Below are 13,988 nucleotides of genomic sequence, written 5' to 3' on the forward strand. Positions count from 1 at the left end.
GCTGAAGATGATGAAAAATGACGAACTGTAGTACTTCGCCATGTGCATATGATCGGCTGTAAATGACACGTGGATCATCCGACTGACGCCAAATTGGATACGTATGACCTTTGTTGACCTCTAAAGAGAACAACAGCATTGAAATATATTTTGACTCCACTGCGCGTCCTACATTAATCCGCCAGCTATATTTCCTCGCTAAACCAATGAATCTGCACCACATTTTTTGCATCGTCAAGGAGCGCCTCCGAACGCATCAGTGCGTACCGCCTGGTGGACGGGCGCGGAAACTGCGCAACAACTTCTGTGTTAGCACGTGGCCAGCGTTGATGGAAACTGAGCAACAGCTTCCGCGGTGCAGGCGGAGGAGCTGAAAACTGCGTGAGAGCTTCTGTGGTGGCTGACGTGAGGCGACGGTTGCTAGTACCCCGCGGTGGCAATAGGCCGGAGCGGCGCTTGGCTGCGAGGGCCGTTCGAGGCTGCTTGCAGCTTTAATTTCAGTTTATTTTTCAGCAAATGGTTGTATTTGGTAGCAAGATGATGGTTAAATTGCAAGTGTCTGAATACTTACCGACTGAAAATGCCGTAATGATGGCCTTACCTATTTGTAAAATACAAAAAGTAGGTAAAAACACACAACAAACAATTAAGAAGTTGAGGGTATGAATATAAATGAATAATATTTACATTCATCATTACTTACACATTTCTTCTATGGTTTCAGAGTCCATATCTGTGTTTGGTTCGATATTAAATGTTTCAGAATGTAAAAGGGCAGATTGCACCTTTATCAAAGCAGCAACTTAAAGCCGGGTTAAAAATTCTTTTGGTAATCTCTAAAAACACCAAGACAGCAAACTCACAATTACAAATTTCAAAGGGTTTATGTTTCTCCTTTCCTGAAGCTGGTTTGACTGGTTCTGCAGAACACTAACAGTAAGGTTCAATTTATAGTAAAATGACAGTGGGAGGTCCTTGTAACTGTGAGGTGAAGAGTTGGTATGATCCAATCTACTTCTGTGTTGTTCTGGTAAAAATGTATTTATTCAAGAAGTGTTCATTTCCAAAGTACTCTTCTTTTACAAGATAAGAGCAAACACAGTCAAAATCATCTCATCATGTCAGCTCTTACTTATAGAGTCCAAATTTCATATTGTTTTGTACTGAAGGGCAGTACAGGTGTACTAATAATTGCAAGACAAACAGTGAGAAGGCTCTTCACAGCAGCTTTGATCTGCTGTGAGGGTTGAGATCTTGTTTAGTTTAAAGCTGAAGCTGCAGATGTCAGCTCTGGCAGCCAATCTGCACACAGAGCTCATAAGCGTCAGTGATATAAAGACATGACATAAAAGCAATATTTATATATAAAATATGGAGGGCGCTATGGTGGCGCAGGGGCAAAGCATAACTCATGTCTGGATGCCTTAGTCCTCGATGCATGTCTTCCCCCACATAGAAGACATGCATCGAGGTTTTCCATGTGGGGAAGACACATGGAAATAATAAAGACGTTGTGGTATTCTGATTTAGTAATGTCATTTGATTAGTTGTGATGCCACCTCTACGCCACTAGAGGCAGTAGCAGGCCCGAAAAGATGCGACTATGGAGTAGATTTAGAAGTACACAGAGAGAGAGAATTTGTTCAAAACTGTGAATTGCGCTGAAGTAAATAAAAGAGAGAAGTTTGAATACATGCTGAGAAAATCCTGAGAGTGAAGATAGATCACAGATTTAAAAATAAAAAATATAAACGGGAGGCCGAGGATAACATAGGAGATAGCGCCTCATTTACTTCCGGAGTGCAATGGTCCCATTTTCTAAATCAGATTTGAGACTCGGAGGCGGGGACATATCCTGTCCCTGCCAAGTCTGAGCACAGATACTCTGAGCACCTTTCTGTTTGGTGCTCAGAGTTTTGTTTTCCGAGAAAAGAAACCTAAGTGCTCTTGGTGAAAGAACACAGTTCATATTCAAGGCTTGTTGAACAGAGGACAGACATGAATCCATGTGAGTGCTCTGTGATCTGACTTTATTTATGTTAATTAGCTATGTAATAATTAATTTATTTGTGCTTATTTATGTAAAGACAAAGTTTTTCTTTAGCTCGCAAAATGTAAAAACTCACATGAAACGAGTTTTAATGTGGAGAGATGAACTGATATATTATGACTGTATCTTACAGTTGCTGTTGCTGCAGGAGCAGGTTGCGACACACTCGAAGAATCACATTTTACCTTTGAGCTCACGTCGATTATTTATTTATAACTATGCATTTTCATTCTGGGGTGTCTCCCCATCTAGCCTTGGCATTGGCCGCAGCACCTGCCGCTCTGACAGCTGTAGGTTTCACCTCAGGTGGGATTGCAGCAGGTTCCTACGCTGCGGGCATGATGTCTTCAGCAGCAGTTGCCAACGGAGGCGGAGTGGCAGCAGGAAGTTTGGTGGCTGTCCTGCAATCAGCAGGTTAAAAACAATGTTGGAATACATTAATCATGTTTCTTCATCTTCCTTTGCTGTAATAATTTCTTCATAACAATATGTCAAAAATGTTTGTAGTGGCTTGAGATTCTGTTTTTACTTATTAAACATCAATGTCAAATGTTGCAGGTGCTGCTGGTTTGTCTGGCGCCACCAGTGTCGCTGTAGCCGGTGCAGGAGCAGCTGTGGGCTGGGTGGCCGGCTTCTTCCGCTAAAAACCTCCTACAAAATACTTATATTGCTTATGTGTAGGGGTCTGTGCGTATGTGCTAATACTCCTGAAGCATTGTGTTGCATTATGATGAAAACCAAAAAAGCTGCTTGAGTGGAATTTGAAACAAAACAAAGTTTTTCTCTGTCTTACAAAATGTAAACAGTCTTACAAAATAAAAGAGCAATAAAAGTCTCATTGAAAGTTTTTGGGATTGTAGTCTTTTAAGTGTGTCAATTTGAAAACTTTTTTATAGCATAAGTGAACCTCATCTCTACTATGTTTTATTTTCAGTGCCTTGACTTGCTATAAAAGTGAAGATGATTTGACTGGAAACATAGAAATTTAAAAGCTTTTATTTTCTCTTAGTCACCATGACAAATGTTATCTGATGGTTTTGGAAACAAGTGAGTTTTTTTAGTTGTTTCTATAACTTACTTGTCTAATAATTACAGCAAAGCAACAAATATTTCTGGTGCATATATGATGGTATATCATAACACCTCAATAACAGGTTCTTAATGCAGCAGGGATGATATCATGCTGTTGCTAAAGGATGAGGAGGGATGGCAGTATGAAATTTAGTATCTCTTACAGTCAGCAAGTAATTGTGTTTAAATTTAGCTTTGACCTCCATTGTTGATACTCAAGATTTTGCATTCTTGCAGTGCTGCAACAAAAGATTTTGAACAGATGTTTCAGTTTTTTTTATCTTTTGATGCAGTTAGAGGTTTTGGATCATCAAGCAGATTTTAATATTAGGCAAACATAATCATACTGAAATTCAAAATGTAGTTATGACAGATTCAGTCATCTGAGGACATAGCTATTCATGTTTGCTTTATTTGGGAACATAACTGCACCAACTGTTAAATCACGTCACGAACTAATTGTCAATAATCTCACTTCCTGGAACGCTGAGCTCAATTTTGAATGATTAGCACCTGACTTAGATATTCAAAACATGACCTGAAAATAACCTGTCTAACAACAGGAAGGATATCAAAGAACAAAACAAAAAAGAAACTTAGCAGAAGAAATTTAAGAACAGAAAAGAAACAAAGGCATCTATCAGTTTGGTCAGAATTAGAAAGACATTGTCCACATAGGGAGACTATCCTAGAGTGACTTGATGTCCCAAAATGATCACCCAGTTGTTACACATCTATATAAAAAACAGAATATAAACCAGAATTTGATTCATTTGTGGTCATTGTTTCAGATTCAACAACAGGAAAGATCCTTTCTTGTTCCACTTTTCTATAAAGTGCTCTCAAAACACTTTTCAAAATATAAAAACAGACACCAACAGGAAAAACTGCAGGCAACTTGGAGTTAAATGCCTTGCTCAGGAGCACATGTGACATGAGGAAGCTGAAATCACAACCACAACTTACAGATCACAAAATCACTCTTTCCACTGAGCCATGATGGTCTAAATCTTGTTTATGCCAGATGGTAATAAACATTAAAAGCAGCATTTTCTGACCCACCACCGTAGGACGTTGAAGCAAAGGAACAACATAAAATACTGGTGGATATCCTCCTCTGATGATCAAGACCATTAAGTTGAACTAGGCCACTGAATGTACATTGCAGGCTTTTACAGATGTTTACTGAGAAGCCTGACGTAATTAATGATCTTTGAAAAACAGAGCTCTGTCGCCCCCTGCTGACAATAGAAAAGAAATGCAAATATTGAGACAAAATCCCTTTGATATATTTGTAAAAACTCATTCTCTCTTGATCTTTATTGAAATAACTTACTTAAAAAGATGAGGAGAAGCTAATTTCCACAGCAATTAATAAATAAGCAAGTAAATAAAATCGCTGTTCTGATGAGAGAACTGGATACAATGATTTGTTTAATAAACACATTTGGTTTTAAAAGCGATGATATTGCACACTCCTTTACAGAAACTGACACAAATGCCACATTTAACAGCAAACATTACTTTCACCACACGTCTGTGTTGCCATAACATCGAAACATCACATAAGGCAGGCTTTAGCACTGGACCTGGTTAACATTCAGAAACGAGCAGCAAACATGAAGAATGTAGCAGTGATTTTAACAAACGCTGAAGCTGCTGTGGCCTACATAATCTAGTTATCAAGGGCAAAGAAATTCAGAAGTGACATTTGCACACAATTTCATGTTTTGAATCAAACATGAACATTAATTATTTTTGCAACAATATAATGCACAAAAACAAGCCTAAAGGAAAGAACTGGGATAAAAGGCACACTTTATGAAGTAGAATTGCACAAATTTCCTAATTTGCATAAAACTGGAACTTACAAAAATAGTCATCTTCTTTTACTGATTTCTCGGTAAATATTGGAATTGATGGGTCTTTCAGTTTTACTACTTCTACATTTATTTCTTTTTTAGTACATTTCTATCCCTTGATGGGGGTAAAAATATAAAACTCCAGAAAAATACATACTTTTTGTATATCAGGCACATTTCCAATTGAAAATAACCTTATAAAACATTTATTGTGGTCACTGAGGCTGTTAATAAATACTTTTACTTGTTAAACTGGAAATGATTATTTCTTGGTCAGTTTTGATCCAGTAATGAAAAAATAAGAAATCCTATAGCTTCCTATAGGAAGCTATAGGATTGTTAGCACATTTTTAATTAATTTCAAAAAATGTATTAAAATCTTTTCTGTGTTTAATTTCTTTATCACAAAATAGCAAAAATGATTAGAAATTAATGTTGATGTGATACTTCATGTTAATCAGATTAAAATAAGATATATGCAGACATTTCTCTGTCAAATGGCTTAATGTTGCTTTAGGACATACAGCTAATATAATGATAAACATTTATCAACTATTCATCTATTCTAAGGTGCTGGGGTGCTGGTAAGGTTATTTCTATAAGTATTTTTTGGTTGATGTAATGATACATATCAAAAAGTGCATCAGTTAGATTTTAAAATTTAATATTTTTCACTCTTAAACAGTTATTACACTTATCATGCGGCAGAATATTAATTCCTTATGGACTCCTGAGCCTCTGAAATGTTACATTTCTGCTACTTAATTGAAGAAATGTCTTTATCTTTTAGTCCTTTTCTCTCTGGAACCCTTTGAGCGATCCCATAGGGCACGTGACATGCCACTGTTCCCATTTCAGCTGCTCCTTCCACGTGAAACATCTGGTCGTCAAAGAAGATGTGCGGCCTTATCTTCTCTAAGATGGGACCCTTAGGTGCCCCTGCGAGAAAAAGGGCCTCGTCAATCTCTAGACCCCACAACCGCAGAGTTTTTAGGGCTCTGGCGCCGGAACTGGCTGCACTGCGAGCCGTCACCAGGTAGGTCCTAATGGGGCAGTCCATGCGCTGGCCTTTGGCATAAAACCTCTTCTGGAGCTTTCCTAAAACTTCCAGGAAGCCTTTCAGTGGTCCCTGTGGGAGGAATGGAATAAAGTAGATGATATACTCCATACTTTGAAATTCTGCATTTAGCCAAAACATTTGCATTTGACTTCAAAAACTTCAAAGAAAGAGAGATGTATTTATTAGACTCTCTTCAGTTTAAGAGCTCTCTGTCGATACTCAGATGTTTCTACTGTTTCCACAGTACAATAAACCAATTTCGGAATAACATAAACAAGCATCAGTGTTGCCTTATCATTTATGTTACTATACAAAAACAGGTTTATGACAATGATAAGTGCCCCATTGTGTGTACTTTACATGGTCCAGAGGCTTGTTCTCGTACGCCTTCTCATGCTCAAAGAACTTGTCCAGTCCGTGAGCTTTATAAATCTGCTCCGATTCATCAGAGAAGAGCACGGCATCACCATCAAAAGCAACGCGGAGCTGAGTCTCTGACACTTCTGTCATCTTCTCCGGGGTAAACATGGTGGCTGCTGCTATACCTGGTTCACAACACATTTCACACAGATATAACTCATCAAAAATAAACAAGTCAAATGTCGTATTTGGAGACCTGGAGTGTAGGTCCCTCTGTGTTTATAATACCTTGTTCCAGAGCTTCGTGAACTTTGACTGGGTCAGAGGACAAGTAGAGGTTAGTGTTGTAGGCCTTTAAATAACCGATGGGACTGTTTCCTCCAGTCATACAGAATCGCTCAATGAACAACTCTGGAAGAGAAGAAACATAATGAATGTGCACAAATTTGCATTTGTGCACATACAAATGCACATGTTTGGCGCAGGCTAACCTGGCAGTTTAATCACCTTTTTTTTATTTTTGCACCAATAAAAATGGTGCAAAGGAATCAAATCTCAGCTGCCGACCTTCTGATGTCAAGGTGAGAGAATTGCTGCCTGTACTAATCCCTCACCTACTGATACTCTCATTGCTCTCTTCCAAAAACAGTAGGAGTTGCCATCAAAAAAACTTTAGGAGGAATGGCACCAAAAGAACTGCACAAGAAGTATACTATTCATATGCATAAATGTTACCTTATCAGTTTTACCTTCAGTGGATATTAATATTAAAAAATGCAACTTTTTTGGTTTTGTTCAGTAGTATGATTCTAATAAAATGACCTGCAGATGCAAGTTGTCCAATTGTACCACTGCTGTTAATCTGAAGCAACCGAGTGGTGCGCCGTAACCAGAACTCCTGGGTAATGCTGCCTTTGAAATCAAAAATAGCACAGACATGACAGAAAATCACTCTCAAAGCTTGTAAGATTTATTCCTTTGTGTTGCATTATGTGTGAACGATGAGAAAGATCCCACTATAACGACAGTCAGTCCCAGTTCAGCCAGCAGGAAAACACCTCAACACTTTCACATGCACGTCGACACAGGAACTGATTGTGTTTGTGAGATTGTGAACAATAGAGGCTTTAAAAAGTCATTTAATAATGCAGAATTAGCTGTTCCACTGTGTATTTTTAGATCACATTCAGTTTATTTCTGTTTTTGGGGCCACTATCTGGACTTCATTTACAATATTTCATTACTGACCTGAAGAGAATTTATGAGGGAATAGAAAGACCCAGCTGCTGAGACTCTCTGCTTTTATACAGCGGAAGAGACTATTCTAATGGAGAGCTACAACTAGCCATGAAGAATAGAATAAGCAGGTGTGATATTTTCATTCCCTCAGATTAACATGAAAATAATCTCTCAGAGGAAGGGCTAACCTGGGTCAAACTGTGGCAGTTTAATCTCAGTCACAGATCTGTTTCCAAATCTTCTGTAAATCACTCATCACCTGCTTAACTTCAGTGATGTGTGAAGAACGTCAAAGCAGTCAGTGAGGTTACAGTGAATATACATTTTAAGAGAGCTATATAAAGAGATGTGAAATACCTCTCTAAGGAGGGTTTGTTTTTGTTTTTTTGAAGATTTGTACATAACTTTATGAATAAGGTAAAGAAATCTCTGGATGCTTGAGAATATGTCTGCTTTGCTTTTTAAGAATGTCATCCTGTTAAAACTACTCCTGCTTTCAATTGTTTTGATCAGCAGATTTAGCAGCAAAATGGATGATACTGCATACTTGAACAAACACTCTTAGCAGTATAAAGTGAGGTGTCATAAATATTTAATGTACTCTTCAGCAGACAGGATAATGGCTGAAGTGGTGGCAGGAGAAAATAATATATAAAGGATATAAAGATAATCTCTTCAGGTTTTTCTCTATTTTAGAAATCTCAACCTACTTTCTATTTGTTCTGCAAACCTGCTTGTTTTTTAAATGCACCAATTTATGTCTAAACTACTTTTTATTTCAAATCTAATTTAATCAGATTAAAATAAGACAGATTAAATTTAAGCAGGTTTAAAATAACAGCAATAACACTTGTGTTTATGTTCAGTGTAAAATAAACAACTTAATGAAAAGCAGCACTGGTCAGGAAGATGGCATAAAATATTTAAAAATATAACCAAATCCATTTTTTTTACATTTCTTTTAAGAGAAATTAGAATGTTATTGAAAACATATTTGTTTCACTTATTTGGTTGGGGTTTTTTTCAGGCATTTCTTTTCTGTTGCTTTTGATGATTGTGTCTAATAAAACACAAAACTCTGCTTCTCAGAAGATTAGAAATTATTATATAAGACCAGAAAATACATTTTTAGTTTATTTTTTTTCACATAATACTTGACTGAAGTTATTTTTATCATAATTACCACTTCACTGACACATATCAGGTAGATTAATGATCAGCACCTGCCTCAGCTGAGGAAGGAAGCCCAGCTGGTTTTAATAGCACCCTTTGATCACATGACATTTCAGCTGCATCATTGGGCCTTATGTCTCTTATCTTCCTCCTAATTCATACCCTAAAGATTTCCTATTCAGTTTACTCCAGGTGTGTAAAATGGGCCAAATTAAACACTGTACTTTCACTCAACTTTTAATCAATATGTATCCTGTCTCAATGTGGTTCTTGAAGGAGATTTTGGAGGGTTGTAAAGAATAATAAAAGCATCAGGATGCCCTGTAGTATAGGTGAAAGTCGGAAAGTCTTCACATGCTAGGAAGGATCAGTGTATCAACAACTTACGGTGATGGTTGATGGTATTGATGAGTCTCAGGCCGACATAAGCGTGGTTGTTGGTGATGAGAACAACGTCAAAGAGCTCCTCACTCTCAGGATAAAGGTCCCTCAGCTGAGTGTTGACTGCCTCCAGGGCCTGGGAATAAAACCAAACCAGATGTGTGTTAAACCAAAGGATCGTTTGAATTCAGTGCAATGAGGAGATCATTGAGAGGGAATCAAAACATTGACACACCAAACACTAGCTTTGAAAATCAGCTTTCGCCCTCTGACCTTGACAAAGGAGAAGGCCGGTCCGGGGCTGAAAGGCTCGGTTTCATGCGCCACCTGATACTTGATGTACTCCTCCATGCCCTGCTGCTCGAAGATCTGCTGCTCCTTATCCATGTTGAAGAGGACTCTGGACGACACAGCGATGGTGATAGAGTTCTCTGGCTTGGGCTGGAGGGTCGCAGGTTTAACACACGTCATTTTAAACTGGACCTGATATTTCTACTTAATTATCTAAATCTATGCTGAGAAGAACAGACAGATCTAAAGTAAAGCGAGAGAACTGCATGTGACTGAAAGTGAGTGTGACATGAAATGCCTTCCAATGCTGATAATGCTGCTTCACATGCCAGAGTTTTGAACCTGTTAACTCTTTGAGTGTCTGTTGCCCACTGTAGTGTTCATTTGATTACATTTCAACACATTTTTATGAGAAGGTTAAAATAATATCTTAACTGCAGCTTTGCTGGATGAGGCAACAAATATAATAAACATTAATGTTTTTGTGCTTTAATTTTTTATGTTGCTCATTTATTGGAATTCACCATAAAATATCTCTTGTACAGATTTTCACACAATTATGACAAATACTACTGATTTGACAGTCGAGCAGGTAGTCACTGACACCATTCACAAGGACGAGATTAAGACAATAAAAGTATTGATAAGCATGCTTTATCGAAGTATATTATTGGACGGTTGAGTGCAAGAAAAAAACGTAAAAACTGCGTAATAGAATGTTATTTTTTGTTGGGTTTTTTTTTTTTCAGAAGACTATAGACAATTTCATGCTTCCATTTCTCTGACAAACTTGATGGACATGTGTTCATTTTCCAGTAATGACATAACACCTGATCACCAGACCAAACAAATCCAAATTTCCCTTATGTTGCTTTACCTAGATGTTTCTAATTGCCTTCATCCTGGGCTGCACTGATGTAATACTTCATGTAAAGTAACTTTCCAGGAACTATAAAGGGAATATACTGTGCACCACACAAACTGAGTTGATATTAATTTATTTTTATTGACCAGAGGAATTTTCAATTATAAATGGTAATCCTGGAAATTATCTCAATTAAATGTGAACATTCACTTTGAGATGCAGAAGCTTGTCTCTGCCTAAATGCGAGCAGCTTTAGCCGGTCACGCTCAGGTCACTGATTGTCTTTATCTACCCTGCTGATCTGTAACATGACCTCTGCAGCTTGCTCGTTTGTAAGCTGGTACAATGGAGCATCCGATCGTGTTTCACATATGGTCATCAATTTCATTTACAACGAGCTGGAATCTTTAAATAATTAATTGGCCATTGACACCAATTTCAAACTTTTCAGTGAAAAACATTTTGGATGAAACTTAAATAATTTGCTCTTGTCTAAGTTACAATAAATTATGGCCAATCTGAAATTATTTGACGCATATACTCTGTTTGACTTCATTTTGACCTCATATAATAATTACCTTTACCAACCCTCTTTATGCTCTAGCCAATCTAGTATTAGGGATGATGAGTTCTATAGAGATACTCACAGTTTTTTTTGATGGTGTGGATGGCTTCAAAAGTGCCTTAGCATCTTCCGATGAGTTCTGGCTGCCGTTCTTGACCACATCTTGTCCACTGATTGTCAGAGTCTGAATGCTGTTTCGACTCATTGTACTGCTTCAGTTCACAGCTCACACTGAGGATCACACCGAGTCCCAGTGTGTCCTCACCTCTTTTTGTAAATGTACTTTAAAATACTGCTATGGCAAAAGCTCCAAACAAAATTCCCTCTTCCAAAATATTAATGCAGTCTTGCAGCCATCAACATGTGAGCTCCAGAGGCACTTAGATATAGAAATATGACACACTGCAGTAAAAAAGGAGGATGCAGACAAGACCCAAGCTGTGACCTTGGTTTGATATATCCACCATCGTTTGGAGGAAAATCCTGGACCGGGTCTTCTGTGCTGCACTATGCTCTCCTCATTTGCACACTCTGTCCTGACTTCAAGCCATTCTGCATCCTCTCACCATTAACTCTTTCAGCGTCAGACTCCCCTGAGTCATAGCAAAGCATGTGATTTAATCTGAATGGCAACCAGTTACTGCGCATTAGTCTCTTGATACTTAAAATATCTTTCACCTCTCCTCATGCAACAGCTGACTCACAATTTCCTTTCAGATCACGTTTGTTCGTCAGAAGGTGTTCAGTATTACAGCAAAAGGTACACTGCAGATAAACTATTTCATAATCCTGCAAAGCATTGTGGGAACTGCAGTCCATCTTGGCTCTCTCGTTCATTGTCTCCTGAAATCTCGCCAGCTTGTCGCAGGGACTGAGTTACAAAGCAGCAGTCCCAGTTTCCAGGCAACAAGCATGGAGGCAAATGGGACACTCCCATATTTTCTATACATCTTATTGGCTGCCTGGACTCCATTTGAAATACATCATGCTCCAACACCAGCATCTAGAAACAGGCAGGTGATGCAAGGAGGAAGGATGAAAGTGCATGCTGTGCTTTGAAGAGCATTAAATTATCATTAATAGAGTTCATTCAGCTTTTATCAAACCAGACAGGCAAGGTGGTTTCTGGCAAGAGATAGTAAGCAGGACCATGGCTTAACTAAAGGAAGAAAAAATAAAACAGACACACTTTTAAAGATAACAGACCATCACAAGCATGGTGTTTATACGACCAGCACTCAATAAAACATTGAACTGTTTTATATTTTGATATTTATGTTACTTTCTGTGTTGAACCAAAACCAATTGTATAAAATACAAACTCATTTTCTGATATAGTTAAAGAATTTAAAAAATATATCAAAAAATAGTGCAAACTTATTTCAAAGACATAATATTGGTTTCTTTAAAATACTTAATGTATCAGAGGTGTATTTAAAACAAACAAGGGAAATAAATTAATTTCACTAAGAAAAAAGTACAACTATATGTCTGTTACCGGAATGTAGATATGAATAGTGATCAATACAAATTGTTTAGTAATATTATGCATAGAGAAATTTTATTAAATTTATTTTAAAAATTATAAATTTTTAAATTAAATGTATTTTAATTTTATAAAGCTTTAATAAATTAGATTTTTTTTAAAGATCAACAATTTGTATATTTAATAAAAATTTCACAGATTTTTTCATTTGAAACTTTACAAAGTATGGTGCAATAAATGAAGTAAGTTGGCGAATTTGAAAAAGCTGATTCTGTAAACAGTCACCTCTTGCAGTTGTTAGTTCGAGCCACCAGAGTGCAGCAGAGGGCCAATGGCTCCACCCTGAACGCTTCAGCTTCATTCATGCCTTTGGTTGCATGAAGACAAAGAGGATGTGAAAGAAACACTGTTAAAGGAAGTTGACTGAAAACTTTGTGTTCGAGTATGTTTGAAAATGCAGCCAGTGTGCTAAGTCAAACAAAACGGGGGATCCTGAATTGATGGTTTCATATGATGTACATTTCCCATTTTTACAAGAAATAACTTAAGTGTGAGAGTAGAGATAAAATAACTTATTGAATATCTTTGCAAAAAAAAAAAAAAAACAGAAAGAAATCAAAAGGTAACACATGAACTTCTATGGTTTTATAAGTGTTCTGAGTTAAAAAGCAAGCCTCTGATTTCTGTCTGTCTTTGTGTCGGAACCCAGTGCTCAAATGGGGTTAACAGGGCATGGAGACAGTTGGGCCTCACCCTCTGAGCTGATTTGAATAGCACCGGCTTTTTGGCGCGAGGCTGAGGCTGTGCAGCCACTCCTCCCTCCCTGCCCTTGCTGAGCGCCCTGCAGTGGCGGGAAACACTGGCGGGAAAGAAAAGCGGTAAAAGGAGGGTTTTGCGGGGGCTTTGGCAAACCTGTGCTGCAGCTTGGAAGCAGGTCAGACATTAGAGGACACCTCGGAAACAAAGATCAATAGAAAAAAGAGGCAGAAAGAAAGAAAGCAACTCAACTCTACCTCTTGTTTCTGCTTTAAACTGGAAGATAGAGTAAGATAGTTGGGGGTGGAGACAAAGAACTGAGCATGGGAGGAGAAGACCAGAACAAAGAGGGTAGCAGCCTGGACAGCCCCCCCCCCCCCCCCCACTCTTTACATGGCCCCACCCCCCTAACACACAGCCTGGAGGCTTGAAGCAAGCCAAATGACTATTATAACCTTAATCAGACCTTTAAAGCAGCTACTCAGGCATGTTCACCGCCACGAGATTCTTTGTTCTCAAAGGGATTCTGCTTAAACAATGCACCATAACCAAAGTCGAGAAAGGTCTTTCTCTCTTTTGCTGCTGATATCAGCCTTCAAACTCTAAACTAAAGGATCAAAAAAAGAAAAAGAAAAAAGATAATTTGCAGACCTGGCAGTGCAGGCAATCAGCAGTCACATAATTGGATTTGTTGTCATGAGCTGTCAAAGATTGAGGGTTACCCCAGCCTCCTAATCCATTTTACCAGTAAAACAGGTATCACCTGAGCAGGAGCCAGTGTGGCAAATTTCACCCATTACAGAGCAAAATAAGCAGCGGTTCCTCCTCA

At 38.1% G+C, this 13,988-nt stretch overlaps 2 protein-coding genes across 2 annotated transcripts; one reads left to right on the top strand and one right to left on the bottom strand.

Moving 5' to 3' along the window:
- Positions 1–1,845: 1,845 nt before the first annotated feature.
- Positions 1,846–2,897, top strand: LOC129365395 (interferon alpha-inducible protein 27-like protein 2A). The gene is made up of 4 exons (XM_055038577.1): positions 1,846–2,008; positions 2,184–2,204; positions 2,303–2,464; positions 2,609–2,897. Exons 1-4 carry the CDS (start codon positions 1,999–2,001, stop codon positions 2,692–2,694), a joined length of 279 nt encoding a protein of 92 aa, XP_054894552.1. The 5' UTR covers positions 1,846–1,998; the 3' UTR covers positions 2,695–2,897.
- A 1,640-nt stretch (positions 2,898–4,537) lies between these two features.
- On the bottom strand, positions 4,538–11,750 carry LOC129365638 (cytosolic 5'-nucleotidase 1A-like). The gene is made up of 6 exons (XM_055038972.1): positions 11,000–11,750; positions 9,470–9,637; positions 9,203–9,332; positions 6,692–6,814; positions 6,404–6,588; positions 4,538–6,112 (listed from the first exon to the last, which is right to left on the bottom strand). Exons 1-6 carry the CDS (start codon positions 11,120–11,122, stop codon positions 5,741–5,743), a joined length of 1,101 nt encoding a protein of 366 aa, XP_054894947.1. The 5' UTR covers positions 11,123–11,750; the 3' UTR covers positions 4,538–5,740.
- Between the last annotated feature and the right edge of the window lie 2,238 nt (positions 11,751–13,988).

The sequence above is a fragment of the Poeciliopsis prolifica genome, unplaced genomic scaffold (genome assembly GCF_027474105.1).
Source record: "Poeciliopsis prolifica strain line A6 unplaced genomic scaffold, Auburn_PproV2 SCAFFOLD013, whole genome shotgun sequence".
In the NCBI taxonomy this organism is placed as follows: domain Eukaryota; kingdom Metazoa; phylum Chordata; class Actinopteri; order Cyprinodontiformes; family Poeciliidae; genus Poeciliopsis; species Poeciliopsis prolifica.

What these genes read in the sequence shown, in the direction of transcription:
- LOC129365395 (XM_055038577.1), top strand. An exon ending in TGCTGTTGCTGCAGGAGCAG is followed by an intron (nt 2,205 to 2,302) that starts GTTGCGACACAC and finishes CTCCCCATCTAG; the next exon opens with CCTTGGCATTGGCCGCAGCA. An exon ending in GGCTGTCCTGCAATCAGCAG is followed by an intron (nt 2,465 to 2,608) that starts GTTAAAAACAAT and finishes CAAATGTTGCAG; the next exon opens with GTGCTGCTGGTTTGTCTGGC.
- LOC129365638 (XM_055038972.1), bottom strand. Translation starts at nt 11,122, where the DNA reads ATGAGTCGAAACAGCATTCAGACTCTGACAATCAGTGGACAAGATGTG. An exon ending in CGGCCTTCTCCTTTGTCAAG is followed by an intron (nt 9,333 to 9,469) that starts GTCAGAGGGCGA and finishes TTTTATTCCCAG; the next exon opens with GCCCTGGAGGCAGTCAACAC. An exon ending in TCACGAAGCTCTGGAACAAG is followed by an intron (nt 6,589 to 6,691) that starts GTATTATAAACA and finishes GTTGTGAACCAG; the next exon opens with GTATAGCAGCAGCCACCATG.